Below are 19,914 nucleotides of genomic sequence, written 5' to 3' on the forward strand. Positions count from 1 at the left end.
CATTGAGCTTAAAAATACACTAGTTACCAGATGTTTCAAAGACATAAAGTAAGGCAAGTTTTTCTTTAAAAATAGCTATAATTCCCGCTAGCCGCTAGTTCACAATTTATCCCGCATTTCCCTGTTGCAACCCACTAGATCTAGTGGGAAAATAGCTAAATTGGCAGCACTGGCTGAGAGTGATAATTTCAGCGACCTTAGAGAGCGAGAGAGAGGGACTGAGAGAGAGAGAGTAGGACAAATGGCACATAGCCGTGCTTCATACGGAATCGGGACCATTTCGATTGAGCGCTCATAGCGCACTGTTTTTGACGTGCAGCATTTTCACAGCTTGAACCTCCAGCGACCGAGCCGAGCAAATACGAAGTATAGTGGTACCTCAACTTAACAGTGTCGAGGTGTAGAAAAATTTGTTTTACATGTCTAGTCTATGTGTTCTCTGGTCAGTGTCGCCGGTCATAGTGAAAAAAAAGTATTGGCAAGTGCACTTGTCACTTTACTCTCTCTGTGCTCTCGAATATTTTAGTAGCCTGAACCTAAAAGTGGGGAGCCGAGCAAATACGAAGTTGTGTGGGTCGTAATGTCAAAAAAAAGTGTGCAAAACACTTTACACTACGTGTCCGGTCTATGTGTTCTCTGGTTAGCGGCCATATAGAAGGAACTGGCTCACTGGCTCAGTTCAGTGAGCCATTCATTTTAGCTCACTCACTCATGAGCTACCCAAGTCTACTCATGAGCTACACAAGTCTACGTCATTGTAGTAATTCGTTTCGAGAAGGCGGGTTCGTTTTTGTTTGTCATTTCAAGTAAAATCGGGACTTGTATTGGTGTTATTTACTATGTTTAATAAATACAAGTGATTCTCGAATATCTACTGTGGCGCAAACACAAAAGACGTCAAAAAACTCAAACACCGGATGATAGCCCGTTTTCAACTCAAATATACATAATTCGAAAGATTAGTTTCGTTTTCTTTTTTTTTTTTTTCAAAGCAAAAACAATGCAAACAACTGATGATGCCAAGTTTATTCAAAAGTGGGTGTAGTAAGAGACTTTATATACTACAAGTTCTGCATAAATTTTTCATGATTTAATTTAATTTTTTTCATATCCGCTTTAAGTTTTTGTGATTAGGATTATATTATTGAATGTTTATTTGAGTGCACAAAAAACACGTAAAATGTTAATAGAACGTTGTATGTATGCTGTTCTATTTTGTATACGGTCAAATTAGTGACACAGACTAAAGAATCTGCTATCATTTTGTTTAGGTAGCAGGCTTAGAAAATTTTTTGTAATTTTATTTATTTAGAGAATAAAGGTTAAACCCGACTTAAAAGGTACAATGTACAAAGGAAAAAAAGTCACAGTTGTTAACAGGACTCCAACATAAATATCGATTTTTCCATTAATTCTAATTAATTGTTTCATCGAAATTACGTATTTATATACATATGTACATATGTACATATTTACACTGCGCAAGTAAAATCACCCGGATACATTTACCCTGTGCTGTCATAATTTTTCGATCAAATAGAGCCAGTTTGTCAAAAAAAAAAAAAAAAAAAGAAGCTCAAAGAAATTGTTTTATTCCTCCAACTATAGACAAGGAATCTCCACTTTCAAGAGAAATTAAACTAAGGAACGTTGAAATAATCACTTCACTCTCAACAGAAACGTATTTAATAAACACCATTAACACAGAAATTATAGATATACATACAGGTGTTTAAAAAATAATTGTTATTTATTTGTCCAAAATCAAAATAAACTTGACGCTTACAATGTTTCTAAGATCCTCCGCGCTCTTTTTGAGATTATCTTTCAATACTCCCAAATAGTAATGTTTATCCTTTTTGGTATCTATAAATACCAGTTTCCCAACTTCAGATGTGGCCATACACCCCCAGACCATCGCGTTTCCGCCTCCATGCTTCACAGTTGCTGTTAAATTGTTTAGCTGTAGATCAGTATTGAATTTCTTCATATTTTTTGAGCCCCATCTGATCCAAAAATTTTAAATTTGGATTCGTCACTCCAATTTACTGGCTTGTTTAGGTGCTTCTGAGCAAATTCTAGGCGTTTTTTTATTGGCGTCGAAAATCAATGGTTTCTTGCGCGAAGCTCGGGCATTGTACCCTTCCTTATGGAGCACATTTCGCACAGTTTGCGGATGCACGCTAACTCATGAGGTTAGAAATATATCCTCCTGTATTAGTGGCGCATATGGTTTTGGATCCATGTTATTGTGTCTAGGATTTGAAATTGAAATTTCTTTTCCCTTTTGTGTGAAGAGTATACCGAACTCTTCAAACCGTTTGCCAAGCTCGTATATACAAAATATTTGCGTTTTTGTTGTTATTTGTGGGAAAGGTATGATAGAGTTGGTGCTCATGATGAAAATGTTTTCGCGACGAGAGTGCACACACACAGTCTCCATTGCTACATGTATTATGAGCATTTGTGTGCCTGTGTGCCTAGCTCCTGCTGCCTGTAGCAATTTTAGGTCCCAGCATTTGCATTTGGTTGATTTTGAGAAGTGCTCACCCTTACATATGTATGTATGATTGTGTGTACGCAGGGGACGCGATGTCCAAAATTGTGGGATATCACTAGTAGAAGCATTTGAGTGCCTATGTGCCTTTATATGTGCGCGTGTATGAAATATGATGCTTCTAGCTAATAAACTGTTGGAGATATACATTTTTTGGCTTGCCACGTTACCTGTGCACTATGGAAATTTTTGTGGATGCTCGTCAGACCTTAATTTAATTTCGGATTTTTTTGGTTTTTTCAATTTGACCCTGATTTGACCCCTATAATTTTTTTCCTTGATATTTTTTGCCGCTTGTAAGAATTTCACAGTTCTTTTTTTATTTTTATTTTTATATTATTTATATAAAATTAGTCACATTCTTCTTCTATTTCAATATCAAATTCAATATCCTCGTCTTCTGTCCATTCGTCACTTGAATCGCCTTCATTATTTTTCAAAATATGATCGGGAGGTTCAAATAGTGCAACGACTTCATTCGGAATATTCCTTTTCGTATTTGGTATGCACTATTTTGTTTTTGTAAATATACAAATTATCTTCAAGATTTGTAATCTGGTTGACCGAATTGGATTTTTCATTAAGAATAAGGTCTGAGCTTTCCTTGGCAAATTCCAGTTTTAACGGCCGACAGAATCTAACAGACTGGGGTGTCCTATTAATCCATATTACTCGTTCCAATTTATCAATGAGTTTCAACAGAATGATTATTGTTACAAACAAAGAATGGTCCAGAGAAGTAGGTTCATCAAATAGAAATTTTTGTTTGTAGCAGCTTTGGTCTGTTGAACCATCAAATCCATAGCTAACTATTAATTTACAATACTATATGTCCGATAAAGTCTCGAGAACCTCCTCTTGTTGTTAAAAGATTCGGCAATAAACGATATTACAGCGTCTTTTTGGCGTTTGTTGCATCTCCATACTTCCAGCAGCACTGAGCGTCTAAACTCAAGCGCAACTACAACATGTCAATTTTCGGGAAAAGGGACAAAAACGGGCAAAAGTTATTAATGGGTCCTTATAGTATACGGTTTAGTTAATTACCCTTAGCAAAAACTGCCGAGGCCTAGCGAGGACTGTTAAAGTTATACTCCACAGAACACAAAAATATTTGTTAGGATTAAGCTAAAAATACACATGAACAACACATTGCACAGTTACACAAAAACATAGAAGTATACAAAATCACTACGGACACTTATTATACATACCTTTATTAACTTTTTGCATATTAAGTTTTAATTTATGCGATTAACAAACAAATTTTATACAGCTGAAAAGTTGCGATCTATTTGGCGCGCTTTTTCACATTGCAATGCATCGCTGAATCAGTTGACTTTGTAAAATTATCAAATAATAGGGGTAGTCCCCAAAAATTTAACAAAAATAATTTGATTCTATCTAATGAATTTAGAATTGGAAAAAAATATTTGTTTGGCGGTTTGAGACAACAAAAAAATTTGATTAATGCCAAAAAAATGGGATTTTTTCCCATAGTGCTGTTGTGGTCGGAAATATATACGCTATAGTTTTCTGGACTTTGCCCAAAATATAGCAGAATTTTAATGATTAATGTATATTGAGATCCGATTTACCACACTCCTAGTAGACGTAGTCGGCTAAAAAAAGTTTAGGTTAACTTCTTAAATCAACATTTATTGGTAAAAATATCCTTTAACTTATCTGAAAATGTATTAAATTAGTGATTAGTTTACAGGTAATTTATATATGAAATAGGCAAAACAAAATTTGTTTGCTTCAGTATGACCTTTTTATGCACGACGTAGACCAAACAAATTTAGGTACACTTCGTCCGACCCATTTAGCTAAAGTAATTTTAACATTTCAAACGGTAAATTTTCTTGTTATACTTGAAATTTTATGGATTGCAATTTCATTTATGTCATTTTTACGAGAGTAATTAGTCAATATGGGTCGAGAAAAGCAAATCCCTCTAGAAACGCGTCAAATAATAATAAATCTCTACTTAGGAGGAAAAAGAGTATGTGAAATTGGCCGAACGATTAGGCGATCCCCTTCCAGTACACACTGGTCTGGTTTTGACAAAAACCTAATATATATTTGATAATTATGGCACTTTAAATATGAAAACAGAATTTTAAGTCAATTTGACCACGCCTACCCAAATATCCCATATATGGCTACTACGTGTATACGTGATTTAGAATGAAATATTATTTCCTATAAGTATATTGGTTTTGTGCAATGTCCGTCTTCTCCGTCCCTCTGTTCTTCTGTCTGTATGTCTGCCTGCCCGTATGAACGCAATATTTTTCGGCGCTATTGAAGCTAGAGACTTGTAATTTGGAACACATACTGTGTTTATAAAATTTTTTCGATCCGCCCACTATGGGCGTAGCAAATCGGAAAATGCATGAGCTAGAAAGCTGACTAGCCAAGATCACGAGCTATGCCGAATCATATATTATTATACTATATACTTTATTATAGCAAACATTTCATATCGCAGAAACACCCAGAATATGAAGTTCTACTCCACAGCAGATTAACACATTGCATTTGATTTCTATCTTTTTGGACAATGCAAAACAGTATAAATATAAAACATATAGAAAATGTTAACACAAATTGTTCTTTGTTATTTATTCTAAATACCCTGGTCCTCAAAATACAATTTACACAATAGTTAGTTTTTGCAATTTGCGAATTTGCCATGCGCAAAATTCAGTACAAATATTCTCGACAGTTTTTTTTGCAAGTGTCAACTAACTGATCACCTGACTTTGAAAGATCAGGCCGTCCTCAAAAATGTCGTGTCAGAGATAAACGCCAAATCCGGATCCAAAAACATCTGCTCCAAAAATACAGGGGGATATATATCTAACTTCAGGAGTTACCGTGCATCCGCAAGCTCTGATATATGTGCTCCACAAGGAAGGTAACAATGCCCAAATTCAACGTAAAAAACTTTTGATTTCAGACGCCAAAGGAAAAAACGCCTAGTATTTGTTCAGAGGCACCTAAACAAGCCGGGTTAATTTTTGGATTCAGTAATTTGGAGTGACGAATCTAAATTTAACATTTTTGGATTAGATTGGGCTCAAAAAGTATAAAGAAATTCAATACTGATCTACAGCTAAACAATTCAACTGCAACAGTGAAGCATGGATGCGGAAACGCTAAGGTGAAGGTGTCACATCTGGAGCTGGGAAACTGGTATTTATAGATACCAAAATGAATAAACATTACTATTTGGGAGTATTAAACGATAATCTCAGGGAGAGCTCCAGGAGGGCTCTTATTATTTTCAAGATAATAACCCGAAATGCACCTCTTATCTCAATAGTGGCTTTTATATAACACATACTCCGCCACAATCTCCAGACCTCAATCCAATTGAGCACATTTGTTTTGAGCTCCAAGTGGGTTAAAATCGTCAAAAATCAAACCAAACCTTTAGTACGGAGTATGCGTCGTCGACTGCTTGCAGTAATTGCTGCAAAAGGCAGTCCGACTAAGTGTATCTAAAAGTTTTTGACATGCTTTTCTTATTTGTATACCCTGAGCCCATTGAAAATGGGAAATCAGGGTAAATTGGTTTTGTTAAAAGTATGTAACAGACAGAAGAAGGCGTGGCAGACCCCACAAAGTATATATATTCTTGATCAGGGCGACGACCTGAGTCGATTTGACCCTGTCCGTCTGTCTGTCCCTATGTAAGAACGCGTCGATCTCAGAAGATGTAGGAGCTAGGGACTTCAATTTTTGTTTAAATGCCCGTATATACAGCGCGCATATCGAGTTTATCGTTATCGATAAAAATCTTTATCGACGATCTGTTACAAAATTATATCTCCCACATCTTTAAGGCTAGAGTCTCCAAATTTACAATGTATATTAACATGCATTTTATACAATTTTTTGTTAAAATTTACCCCTCACCCTCATATTTGTAAAAGGCGTACTTCAAATACTAGAGATTTATGCTTTAGAATGTACATACATTTATACATTACTAGTTGGCCCGGCAAACGTTGCATTGCCCCATCCATTATTTCTAGGTAAAAAATTGTTGAAAGCTATGTAGTTCAGGTTGGGATACACTCTGATTAATTTATTAATCGGATTTTCATTCAAGCACCTTGTGGCAAACGACATTCTTCGTTTTTTGGTCAGGTGCAAAAACAAATAATGCGGATGGTTTGCCTCGTACAATTGACCATGAGAAAAACACACATTTTGTAGATTGAGGCCACAAAAATTCAAGGATTGGCCCTGTGATTTGTTGATCGTCATGGCGAAGGCAAGACGAGTTGGGAATTGAATTCGTTTAAACTCAAAAAGCATATCTGTTGGGATCATCGGAATCCTAGGAATAAGAACTTCATCTTTAAATTTTCCTTTGAGTATCGACGCGTTAATCACATTGCTCATCAGCTTTGTTATCACCAAACGCGTTCCATTGCACAGTTTTGGTTGGTTTTAATTTCTAAGCATGATAACTACCGAGCCAACCTTCAGTTGTAAATTGTGCGGTGGTAAACCAGGCACATCCAAGGAGCTCAAAAATTCAGTTGGATAATTAGTGGCTTCTTCTTCTTTTGTTACACAGTCGATAGATTTGAATGAATACAGAGTACCAACGATTTTATTTTGAATTATATAATTAAGGTCATCCACACCTTTATTTTTAGCCGCCACAAATGCTCGCTCACTTAACCATTTAGTATTTTTGTGGAAAGCAATGATATTCGGAAATACTTTGTTGATAAGCTCATCTTTTAATGGGACGAAATTGCAAAAATTTTGAGGAAATGAAATCAAGCCACTCGATTCGTCAACAGGAATACGGCCATAGCCGATCATCAGCAATTGCTTCGAGAAATCATCAGCAGATAGATCGTTGAACAATGCAACTCATATATTTACAGACAGTTGAAGTTTGGTTACATATCGCCACAGATTTGATGCTTTGAACCATTTCTTATTGCCGTTTCACGGGCCTCTCTTTGAGAATTACGAATTAAGGCTCTTCTTTGCTGGGTACTAACGCGGCACTGTTCTCGGGCGATTTCTAATTCTTCGTCAGATAATTGACTTGCGTTATTCCGTTGCCTAGATCTTCTAGGACGCGGCATTTTTATTAATAGTAATACTGAACATGCCCTCGCACAAAACCACATAAAACAAGTAAGAACGTTGTAGTCGGGCGCTACCGACTGCGGAATACTCATTCACATTCCCTTTGTAAATTTAATTTAATTTGGCTTTAAAAAAATGTAGGACAAAACAATTATGCTTTTTGATTATATTGTAGCTTTTGGTAATTTTTATCGAGTAATCGATAATTATTATATTGATCGTGCACTTTTTGAGTACAAATGTATGGTAATTTTCGTTTATAGCTTACATTACAAAAGCGCGTTTTTTAGCATTCTAAGAATTGCGATTGATTTCTGGATTTTCTAGCTGTTATTGTAGTTTTGTCAGATGACGCTATGTTATTATCTTATTGTATTTCAGCTACCAGATTCTCAAGCAAAGCGATAGCGTGGGTGCTAAAGGCGTCGCAAGTTATATTACAGTGGCGGAGGCTCAAAACCCCTTCAATGTTTTTATTTTCATACATATTTCGTTTTTTATAAAATAGATATTTATTTTATTCTTTTTTCTATTTGAACAATTTTATAAGTTTAAATTTGTTTCTTCTTAAATAGCCCTCATATATGTATGTACGCATATATGCATGTATATGTATGTACATAAGTCTGCACGCATATGTAGCATCAAGCATTCCAGTCTTTCTTATGCACGCGCTCATTTGTATGTGTGTATGTACATATGTACACATACATAAATGCATACTCTAGCGTTGAAATGCTTTGTTTTTGAATTTATCATCCGCTACTCCTATAAAGCCAATTTGTTTATACATGCACACACATACATAGCTCAAGCATATAAATGTCGAAATTTGATACTACAAATGCCGATTGGCACGCCCGTAGACACCTCATTTTTGGCCAGGTCTTAGAAAGAGCTAACGGTAACGTAAATTATTTTTGTGGCATCGATAGAGGACGTTACCAGTAACTCAACTATCCAAATTTGAAGCTTCTAGCTCTTAAACTGTAGGAGATATAAAGTTTTGCGGTTTGCCACGCCCCCTTTGGGCGGACATATATCCACCATAGCTTGTTCTACTTGGGTGGTCAACTCACGTATATATACCAAATTTCAAGTCTCTAGCATCAATAGTGCCTAAAATATAGCCAAATTTGAAAAATTACTATATCTTCAGGTCCGATTTGCCACGCCCCCAGTAGGCGTAGACATAAAATTTTTTCATCAGTCATAAAATTATAGCATTAGCTCACGTGCGAAATTTCAACGTTCTAGCTTTAGAACTTTAGGAGATACAGTTTTATCTGATTTTCCACGACCCAATGGGCGTAGATATATCCACCATAGCTTTTTGGACTTGGGGGGTCAACCCGGATCTCTATACCAGAAATCATGTTAGTGGGCGGATCGGGAAAATTTTAACACTTTATAAATCGGAGCTATACACGAGTATGTGTTCCAAATTTCTCTAGCTTCAATAGCGGCGAAATGAACTGCGTTCATACGGACAGACGGATGGACGGACAGACGGACGGACAGCAAGACGAACATTGCACAAAACCAATATACTAATTCACTTCGTGAATGAGTATAACAATCGAGAAATATAAATATAAATAATTTACAAAAATTTATGTTTGAGAAAAACAAATTCCTGAACTTTCGAGATATTTAGCTTCTGTATGCACGCGTATTATTTTTACCAAATGTGCTTTTTTTTATGAATAGTCAGGTTCGCCTGAGGCTGTGCCGTAGACTGACTGACTACATTTGTTTATTTACTTCTATACTATTGTATAATATGAGAGCAGGACCGAAAACTGTCACTGTTATCAAGCCTACTGAATATCAATGAAAATTTGAATCTTTAGGGAAAAACCGCGTTTTTCAAGTATTCGTCAAAATTTTCCAGTATTTTTAAGATCTACTATCCTACTCGTAGCGGAGACAAATCCAACAAATCAAAAACCATGAAAATTGGTCCAGCAGATCTCGAGTTATAAGTGTAGAAACACTTTTAACAACTCTCTTTTATATGTATAGATGTTTACGTTCTGAAATTTTCATTAATTGCCAAAATATTGCCAACACTGCAGCGCAACCCAAGCGCAATCGCCTGTATATGTGCGTGTGTGTGTTTGTGTTTGTTTGTATGCATGTGTGTGTGCTTATGTTTGTTTGATTGTTTCTTACTTGTTTTATATTATAATTATAATTCATATGTTTTTTATTGTAATAAATTAATGATATTTTTTTTATGTTGCCAAATATATAACTTAAAAGATCTCATGAACACTTTTGTTTTATTTCGTTTATTTAACCACTAATAGAGTTAATAATAATTAAGCAGTAGAAACGTTGACAGCTCCTTTTACGTCAGTTCCACTTAAGGATTCCTTCCGCCTTTGAAGATACCACACTTAATGGCTTTGTGCTGGCTTTTGCACTCCGACTCATATCTCTACACCTGAAACCTTTAGGTCACAGTCGCTTTCGCAGTTGGCCGCTATATGACCGTGTTGTTTTTGCATAGATTTGAGTCTTTTAGCTGTCAAAATATCCGTCTATCGACCAGCGTGCAACGGCATCCCGTAGAGTCATTGGCTGTTTTGTGTCCGCTGCACTTTGCTTATTGTGCCCAGGCTATTTTTAGGAACTTTCTGCTGTTTCTGTGGAAACTTCCCTGCACCGCTTGGGCGTATTGCTATCTGCTAAGGAAATGAACCTCGCTGTTTGAGCATTTTATTTTGGAGATAAACTTAAGATTCATTTAAATATATACGGACATTTAAAAACTCAAGTCTCTAGCTCTTATATCTCCTGAGATCGACACATTTAAACAGACCGACTGGGCTAAATCAACTTAGCTTATCGCCCTGATCTTCTGTCTGTTACATAGTACATTTCAACAAAACCATTAAACCCTGATTTATAATGTTCTATGTTTAGGAAGGTTCAGGTAATATAAAAACTCAAATTTGAAGTGTACTTTATAGATTTTAAAAACTTTAGAAAATAATGAATTAAAATTTACCGCCCACCCCTATATCCACAAACTAACCTTCATAATTGCAAATAATAATAATAATCTGAAAGTTTCATAAAGACAGTGCATCCACTAGAAAAGTTATTAAACAATTAAGTTCCCATTTATGTGTGAGTGTGTATGCCAATGTGTGTGCATGTGCGGATAATCATTGAAATATTAGTTACTCGAAGGATTCCTCTTACTTGTTATACCCTGAATACATTAAAATGGGAGATCAGGGTATAATGCATGTATTAAAAGTATGTAATAGGAAGGAGGTGTGGCAGACCCCACAAAGGATGTTTATTCTTGTCAGGACGATAACCTGAGTCGATTTGGGCTTGTCCGTTCGTCCGTCCGTATGTATGAACGCGTCGATCTTAGAAGATATAAAAGCTAGAGACTTGAAATTTTCCCAGGTCCGTGTATATTTTATATTTACCCTTTAGCCCTATATTCACCCTGTCATCAATGTATGTGTAAAAGGCGTATCTCAAATACTAGATACTTGTGCTTTGGCAAATGCACGCATATAAGGGTTATAATCACGATTTGAATTTGAACGTCATTGCGTCATTAATATCTGATCTAAAATTTTTATAGGAACAACGTCCTGTAAAATGTATGTATCTTTTATGAGATCGGGCCGTTGATAATATTAATATCATATAAACAGATAAGTAGCAATGCAATTTACGCTCATTTATGTTTTTTTTTACAGACGCTGGAAAGGTGGCTGCATTGAGCCGCATCCTACAGAGAAGGCACTAATAGTTAACTATCAGCTCGAGGCTACAGTGTTTGGAGAACCTGATAATCCCATGGTTGAGGAGAAAAAGGTTTGAGCTTCAGTATTAACCCCCAAATTTATTTGATTTTTTCTATCTATATTAATCAATGTTTTTATCACTTTGGTATATAAAACACACTGTTTTTTTTTTTTTTTTTTTTTTTTTTTTTTTTTTTTTTTTTTTGTCATAAAGCAATGCCAGAAAATCATACGTCTACGATCGCTGAATTTCAAAACAGACCCCACAACGCTGGCTCGGGAAGTAGTAGATAAATGCGAACTTATACATAAGTCACAACTTAATGAAGTGGAACAAATTATTTTTTATCTAAAAAATCGTAAAGATATTTCTGGTAATGGTTAATCGTATTTTCATCAACAATGCGTTGATACTTATACTACTATTTATAAATGTAGATAATCCACATACAAACAATCGTCAGTCATCACAGGCATCTCAAATGAAGTCTTCAGCACGGCCATATAATAATGTTTTGGCCATAGCAAGTAACTCTATTGGAGTGGGATCTACTGGTATCGCAAAAAAAGCAGCATCAACGGTGGATGTGACCATTAACAACATTGACGACTATGTTGAGTTGCTCTACGAAGAGCTGAGTGAGAAAGTTCGTGGCTCTGGTATGATATTGCAGATGGCTCGAAATCCCGACAATCTAGAAGAGTTAGAAAAAAATGGCAAGTGATTTTACTGTACAGTCACAGTTAGTAGACTTTTATCTGAAATATATTCTTGCAGAGGCCTGTCTCAGTGCTTTAGCTCGCGTGCTTCGCGAAGATTGGCGTAAAAGCTTGGATTTGTCTACAAACATCATTTATATATTCTTTTGCTTCTCAACTTATACTAAATTTCATCCTCTTATTGTGCAGTACAAGGTATGTTCCAAAAAATAAGGTCTATTAATTACATTATAGGTCATTGTATAACAGATAGGATCCTTATGTATGGATGTTATTGATTTCGAGTTGCGTCGTTATGAAACTATGCGTAATGAATTGGACGTCCGAAAGCAACCAAACTGCTCCACAACTTTATCCGAGGTTTCTGGTAAAGACAAGCTTAGTTGTAGTACGGACGACTCTTTGGATATTATGAAAGAAGAGAAACCAAAAGACGTAAGTATGCAATAATGCCTGATCATGTCATAGCGTTACACATCATTATTTTAGTCTATAAAGTCAAAGTTCAGGACTCCAAATGAAACATTAATTGCGAAATGATGGTATATCTAGAAATTTATCTTTACAGGTGAAACATTCCTGTAATTTTGTTATTACATGTTAGTATACAAACGCTCAAATTGAAATTGATTTTTTTACAAATCGAAAGCGAATTCAGTTCTTATTTTTTACAAGTATGAGACAGACGTTTTCTAACCGTTCTGCATTAAAATCTCAATTTCGCAAAAAATCAACATATGATCAGAGCAAGTACATAAATCTGTAAATTAAACAAGAAAACTCTAGTCGAGAGTGCTCGACTAGATACTACCCTGAACCAAACTAATAGAAAAGCACATTTAGTATGGTTCAAATTTCAATTTCGATGTATTTCAAAATATAAATTAAATAGAAAACTCATTTAATTAAATAAATAAAAATTTTGAAACAATTAAAAAAGATAATTCCGACACGCTCCGGGTTTGAGCCCGAGACCTTGTGATCAAGCGCCGCGCTTTCTACCTTGACGCCACCCTTCTGTTTTAATTTTCAATGTCAAAACTGAAATAGATTCACTGCTACAGCGCCATTTACCAAATCTAAGTCAAACTAACTGCTGATGTGACTTTAAGAATGTGCAAGAACAACCAAACTAATAAAAATGTTAAAATTTCAATTTCGATTTTTGAAAAAATATAAGAGAAATTTAATCAGAAATATATAAAAGTTTTGAAGCAATTAAAAGAAAACTACAATACGCCCAGCAGGATTTGAACCGGGGACCTCGCGATCGAGCGCCGCGCCCTCTACCATGACGCCACTCCTCTGTTCTCATTTGCAATGTCAAAACTGAAATAGATTCACTGATGCAACGCCATCTAGCAGAACTAAACGAAACTAACTGCTGATGTGATTCTAAGAATGTGCTAGAAGATATTTGAATGTATGTGTGCACACGTATTGGAAAACTGCTGTTGCTACAGCACGTGCGTTTGTTAATTGGCCAAACATTTTGTTATTTTTTAACGTCGATTGACTAAACCGAATTTAATGAAACTTTCAGCATATGATCTACATATTCTATTGAATATTTGGCATTTAAAAAAAACATGTCAAATCATTCACAATTAGCTATACTAGAATCTGACCTTCACTGGGGATTCTGGTGAATTTGGAGCCGGTATCCAAAATATAACAAAAACCGAAATTGTATAAAATGCATTGGAATATACTTTTAAAATTTGGAGACTATAGCTCTAAAAATGTAGGAGTTATAAATTTATAACCTATTGCGCTTGGGTTGCGCTGCAGTGTTGGCAATATTAGGAGAACTTATTTGTTGAATAATTTAATTTCTAGACGTACGATCGTAATGAAACTTACAGAACGTAATCATGATGTTTAAATGTATGTGTATACCGAAGCACAAGTCTCTAGTATTTGATATACGACTTTTACAAAGATGTGGGTGAGGGGGTGGATTTAGGGGTGGGGGATAAATTTTAACAAAAACCGAAATTGTCTAAAATACATCTTAATATACGTTTTAAATTTGGAGAATCTAGCTTGAAAGATGTAGCAGATATAATTATTTAAGTGATCTTTGATAAGGTTTTTTATCGATAAAAAAGTATCGGAATGAGTTATCGTTTTTTAGTGAAAAACTCGATATGCGCGCTGTTTTTACGGACATTTTAAAAAAAAGTTGAAGTCTCTAGCTCTTATATCTTCTGAAATCGACGCGTTCAAACATACGGACGGACGGACGGACGGACGGACGGACAGACAGACGGACAGGGCTAAATCGACTCAGCTCGTCGCCCTGATCAAGAATATATATACTTTGTGGGGTCTGCCACGCCTCCTTCTGCCTGTTACATACATTTTAACAAAACCATTATACCCTGATTTCCCATTTTCAATGGGTTCAGGGTATAAAAATGTGTGTATTCATCAAATGTATATGTAACAGACAGAAGGAGGCGTGGCAGACCCCACAAAGTATATACATATATTCTTGATCAGGGCGACGAGCTGAGTCGATTTAGCCCTGTCCGTCCGTCCGTCCGTCTGTCTGTATGCTTGAACGCGTCGATTTCAGAAGATATATCTTACAAATCTTACGATTAAAAACATTATCAATCAAGGCAGACGCCAATGTATCTAATTCTGAATGATTTTCAATTTTTTCAAATTTGTCAATTGTTTAATTGAATATGTAGATCATATGCTGAAAGTTTCATTAAATTCGGTTTATTTAATCGACGTTAAAAAATAACAAAATGTTTGGCCAATTAACAAACGCACGTGCTGCAGCAACAGCAGTTTTCCTATACGTGTGCACACATACATTCAAACATCTTCTAGCACATTCTTAGAATCACATCAGCAGTTAGTTTCGTTTAGTTCTGCTAAATGGCGTTGCATCAGTGAATCTGTGGCTACGCCACATTCAAAACACTATTTGTATTTAAATGTATTCAAAATAAGTATGTATATATTTTATTGTCGCTTTGGCGTGGGTAATTTATATGTACATCTTTTATAGAGAAGGGAAAACTCTCGATAACTACCATCGATAAAGACTATCGTTAAACTAACTATAACCACTAACCAGAGAACACATAGATATAACATACATAAACATACACACACGCACATATAAAGGCACAAAGGCAGTCAAATGCTTCTACAATGATCACCCCATTATTTGTGAGTATCGCGGCCCCTGCGTACACACAATCAAACATATGTATGTATGCAATTGTGAGTAGCTCACAAGATCTACCAAATTGCTACAGGCAGCAAGAGCTAAGCACACAGGCACACAAATGCTCACAATACATATAGTAACGGAGACTGTGTGTGTGCACGCTCGTCGCGAAAGCATTTTCACTATGAGCACCAACGCTTTCATACCCTTCCCACAAGTAATATCGAAAACACATATGTATACATATTTTGTACGAGCTTGGCAAACGGTTTAAAGAGTTCGGTATACTCTTCACACAGAAGGGAAGGCATGGGTTCTTGCTCCGAAGAAATTTCAATTTTCGTGAGCTGCTGCTTGTGCTCACATGCATACACACATATACACATTTGAGAGAGCATAGAGCATTGAGAGAGAGAGAGAGAGCAAGGGAAACATTGAGCATAGAAGGATCTTTTGTTCAACATTTGACCATCTCGGTCGAGCGCGTGAAGCGAAATGATTGTGCTTTCTTATATTTTCGTAGCTCGAGCCTAAAAGTAATTCGCCGAGCGAATTCAAAGCCGTCTGGGGCGCTAAAGTCCCAGAAAAAGCATGCAAAAAGCTTTCCACTAGTTGTCTAGTCTATGTGTTCTCTGGTTAGTGCTATAACATAGGCTGTGGTTTGAACCGCCACAAATCTATTTCAGTTTTGACATTGCAAATTCTAACACAGGGGTAGCGTCATGGTAGAGAGCGCGACGCTCGATCGCGAGGTCTCGGGTTCTAACCCAGGGCGTGTTGTAGTTTTCTTTTAATTGCTTCAAAATTTGTATATTATTGATTAAATTTCTCTTATATTTTTTCAAAAATCGAAATTGAAATTTTAACCATACTATATGTACGTTTTTATTAGTTTGGTTGTTCTTGCAGTTAGTTTGACTTAGATTTGGTAGATGGCGCTGTAGCAGTGAATCTATTTCAGTTTTGACATTGCGAATCTGAACAGAGGGGTGGCCTCATGGTAGAAGGCGCGGCGCTCGATCGAGAGGTCTCAGGTTCAAACCCCAGAGTGTGTCGTAGTTGTTTTTTTAATTGTTTCAAAATTTTTATATATTTTTTTTAATGAGTTTTATATTTCATTTATATTTTTAAATACATCGATATTGAAATTTGAACCATACTAAATGTGCTTTTCTATTAGTTTGGTTCAGGGTAGTATGTAGTCGAACGCTCTCGACTAGAGTTTTCTTATTTGTTCACAAAACAATTTGTTAAGGCGTTAAATAAAACAACTCCACATTTGACGAATTCAAGATCAAAAACTGAACTAAACTGTTTATTGCTTAAAATTCTAGCTCTTATAAAGCTAACAGAGACTTAAAACTACTGCCAGTCACTGGAAGGGTGCATTTTCCCATACATACAAGTGCACAGATGTTTACTCAAGTGTCCCTTTTTTAGATCGCTGGGCCCAGGCTCACGTTACATTTATATTAGTCGCTGCATTGGTCGCTACTACTAAGGGATGACATATTTATTACTTTGTGTCGGATAACGCGCAGGTTATCGAGTAGTGTTTCTCTATATATATGGCATGTTCATGCTTGGACATTCTACCAGGAGCCAAAAAATCTTGTGGCTGTAAAATTTTGTTGTTCGATGACTCACAGGTCATCCAGTATTGGCATGTCTTAACATTCTGCCGGAGGGGCCAAAATAATTTGCTTTTTAATTTTTACATTGATTTGATAATACGCAAGTTATCGAATATTATGGTTCTATGTTTTACCACTGACCAGAGAACACATAGACTGCTGGGCTTTAAAATTGCTACAGGCAGCAAGAGCTTCGCACACAGGCATACAAATGCTCATAATACATGTAGCAACGAAGACTGTGTGTGTGCATGCTCATCGCGAAAACATTTTCATTATGAGCATCAACACTTTCATACCCTTTTTAGAAATAATTATCAAAAAAGCTAGCATTTTGTATGAACGTGGCAAACGCTTTACAAATTTCGGTATACCCTTCACTTAAAAGGAAAGAGCTGGGATCGTCGCGAACAAAAATTTCAATTTCTGTGCGCGGCTGAGAGTGATGATTTCAGCGACCTTAGAGAGCGAGAGAGAGGGACTGAGAGAGAGAAAGAGTAGGAAAAATGGCTCATAGCTGTGCTTAAAACGGAATTGGGACCATTTCGGTTGAGCGCTCACAACGCACTGTTTTTGTCATGCAGTATTTTCATTGGTCGAACCTCCAGCGACCGAGCCGAGCAAATACGAAGTATAGCGGTCGCTCAACTTAACAGTTTCGAGCTGTAGAAAAATTTGTTCTACATGTCTAGTCTATGTGTTCTCTGGTCAGTGGTTTTACCTTGTATGTTATATGGGACCAAGAAATGTTATAGCTTTTAATCGCCTTTTTGCATTACATGTTCTTATTGTATATTTGATTAATATTAATGCAATTAAAATACTTATTAACATAGGTTCATGTCCTGATATGTGATGAAAATGAAGAGTTTTTATTCATATATGACTCTCTTTCATTTGCTGTATCGCTATTTGTAAATTCTCAATCCCTTTAGTGTGGTTAATTCTTGATAGTTCTAATGGATTCCAAACTATTTTTGCGTGCAAATTCTTCGAGTCTTTTAGAGTGGATAGGATTGTTATGAGCTACTATGGTCTTATCTCCTGATCGAGCGGTGCAATCTGATTTCATTTTTAACACATCCTCTGGTAATTCTATAAGTTATTGCTGTGCTCCCTTACATCGAACGCTTAGTTTTTCATTAATAGGGACTTTAAATAACCGCTTACCTTTACCTTCCAATTCAATCTGCTATGATTTATATCAATTTGCATATTTATTACCCCTGTTTGAGTTTTGTCACATTCCTCAACTAGGGACTTTAATTGATTTTTTATCATACAGAAATTAATTGCTTCCTTATACACATAATGCGATTTTTTTAGCAATTCTGTCACATTGACTATACGTATATCCATGTCCTTGAGATAAATATTGATTTCCTCAGTGGATCTTTTAAGTACATTTACATTTTGTGTGCATAGTCGCGTATACCATACGCAGTACGAGTTTGCTTTATTTTTTCGATAGCTCATCCGATAACTTTTTTTATCGAGAATAATCGAAAAATTGATTTTGTTTTTTGAGCCTCATTGGAATACTATTAGGCGTGGATACTTCAGATTTACTGTGTATAAACATATGATGAATAAAAACATTTTGTAATCAACAGATTTTGGATACCACGCCCCCTTCGCCCCCAATTTGTTAAAAACGTATTTCAAGTACTTGTGGAATGTACACACATTTTGACCATATGATTACGCTCTGAAATTTTTCATTAAGATTGTATGTTTACAAAAAAAGTTATTCATCAAATAAATTCTCATACTTTTGCCGACACTGCAGCGCAGCCAAACGCAGTCGCTGCTTACTGCGTAGTTAGCAAAGCGCGGGCGCATGAGGGTGGATGCATATGTATGTATGTGTGCGTGCATAAAAGACGTGCAGAATAATAAGAATATCAGCTTGGAGGGCTCAGGGTATCTTCTAGTCGAGCAGTCGACCATAAATTGACCATGTTTTCTTCAATTTGTGCTCGATCGTCTGCTTCCATTATCCCAAATAGCAAGTGATATAATGAACTCATGAATTCAAAAGGTGCGCGTTTGGCTCTCGGTTTATTTTGTAGTTTGTTATTATGTGCTAATTCTGCTATTCGGTTTTTTTTTTTTGGATGAGCTTACTGTTTCTACTTAACCCATTGCGCTATGGGTAAAAAGCCCGAATTTTAGGCATTAATTGTCCCTGAAGAGATAAAGGCTTGAAATTTTGTATACATACTATTACAATTTTTTTATAATTTCGGATTTTTTATTTTTGAAATAGAGCCACGGCCCCACCCTTTTCGCTTTTAGTGTCCATCCTGTTATTGCAACGAAAATTCTAGTCCCAGACAAGCTTTCATAAGCTAAACGTGAATATAGTTTTAGTTATAATTTTCTTATTCCAACTCAATAAAATTCATTCCATATTTCTTTTCATAGGTGTCTTCAGTATCATTTTCCTCTTCTTCGCTTTTGGTTGAACTAGGAATCCTTCCCAATTTTTCAGAAGGTTCGAAACTATATGGCTGTAGAGGTGCAATATCTTCTGTAGGCATTTCTTTTTTTCTCATTCGGCGAGCTCGTTTTTTAAAACTGAGACTAGAAATAAGTGGGTTTGATGAGTCTAGTTATCTATTGAATACGCCACTTATATTTTGTAATCGCCTGCACTTCCTAGTATGAGATTTTCGCTTTTCAGATGCGTGCTCTCCCAAACTTCCAACTGGAAGTATACAGGTGTCTATTATTTTATGCCCATGCACCAAAATGTGGTGGATAGTTGGGGGCTTTGGATAGCAAAAAATATTATATATAAAATATAATATGACAAACACAAATTGAACTGACTGACACAAATTGACTGAGACTCTGACCCCGGCCTGAGAATAAAGTAACCTTTCATGTTTTCTCACACAG

General features: G+C 36.0%; 1 protein-coding gene and 2 long non-coding RNA genes across 5 annotated transcripts in view; 2 read left to right on the forward strand and 1 right to left on the reverse strand.

Annotated features, from left to right (window-relative positions):
• Positions 1 to 19,914, forward strand: part of LOC149090851 (uncharacterized) — a 116,859-nt gene that overhangs the window by 59,800 nt on the left and 37,145 nt on the right. The window lies entirely within an intron of this gene.
• Positions 797 to 19,914, forward strand: part of Kap3 (kinesin associated protein 3) — a 37,491-nt gene continuing 18,373 nt past the window's right edge. Inside the window, exons 1-6 of the mRNA XM_089264628.1 lie at positions 797 to 1,035; positions 11,416 to 11,533; positions 11,678 to 11,843; positions 11,902 to 12,180; positions 12,242 to 12,378; positions 12,433 to 12,618. Of these exons, the coding sequence (XP_089120754.1) occupies positions 1,001 to 1,035; positions 11,416 to 11,533; positions 11,678 to 11,843; positions 11,902 to 12,180; positions 12,242 to 12,378; positions 12,433 to 12,618 (921 nt within the window). The 5' untranslated portion in view covers positions 797 to 1,000. The remainder of the gene's footprint in view (positions 1,036 to 11,415; positions 11,534 to 11,677; positions 11,844 to 11,901; positions 12,181 to 12,241; positions 12,379 to 12,432; positions 12,619 to 19,914) is intronic.
• LOC149090854 (uncharacterized) lies at positions 1,584 to 4,063 on the reverse strand. 3 transcript variants are annotated; one of them, XR_016197450.1, is made up of 2 exons: positions 3,772 to 4,063; positions 1,584 to 3,518 (listed from the first exon to the last, which is right to left on the reverse strand). It is a non-coding gene; the product is annotated as an uncharacterized LOC149090854 (long non-coding RNA). The 3 variants fall into 3 exon arrangements; XR_016197451.1 differs by having other exon boundaries at positions 1,584 to 3,685; XR_016197452.1 differs by having other exon boundaries at positions 3,605 to 4,063.

The sequence above is a fragment of the Drosophila navojoa genome, chromosome X, assembly GCF_054131105.1.
Source record: "Drosophila navojoa isolate 15081-1374.11 chromosome X, UAZ_NAV_1.0, whole genome shotgun sequence".
NCBI lineage: Eukaryota > Metazoa > Arthropoda > Insecta > Diptera > Drosophilidae > Drosophila > Drosophila navojoa.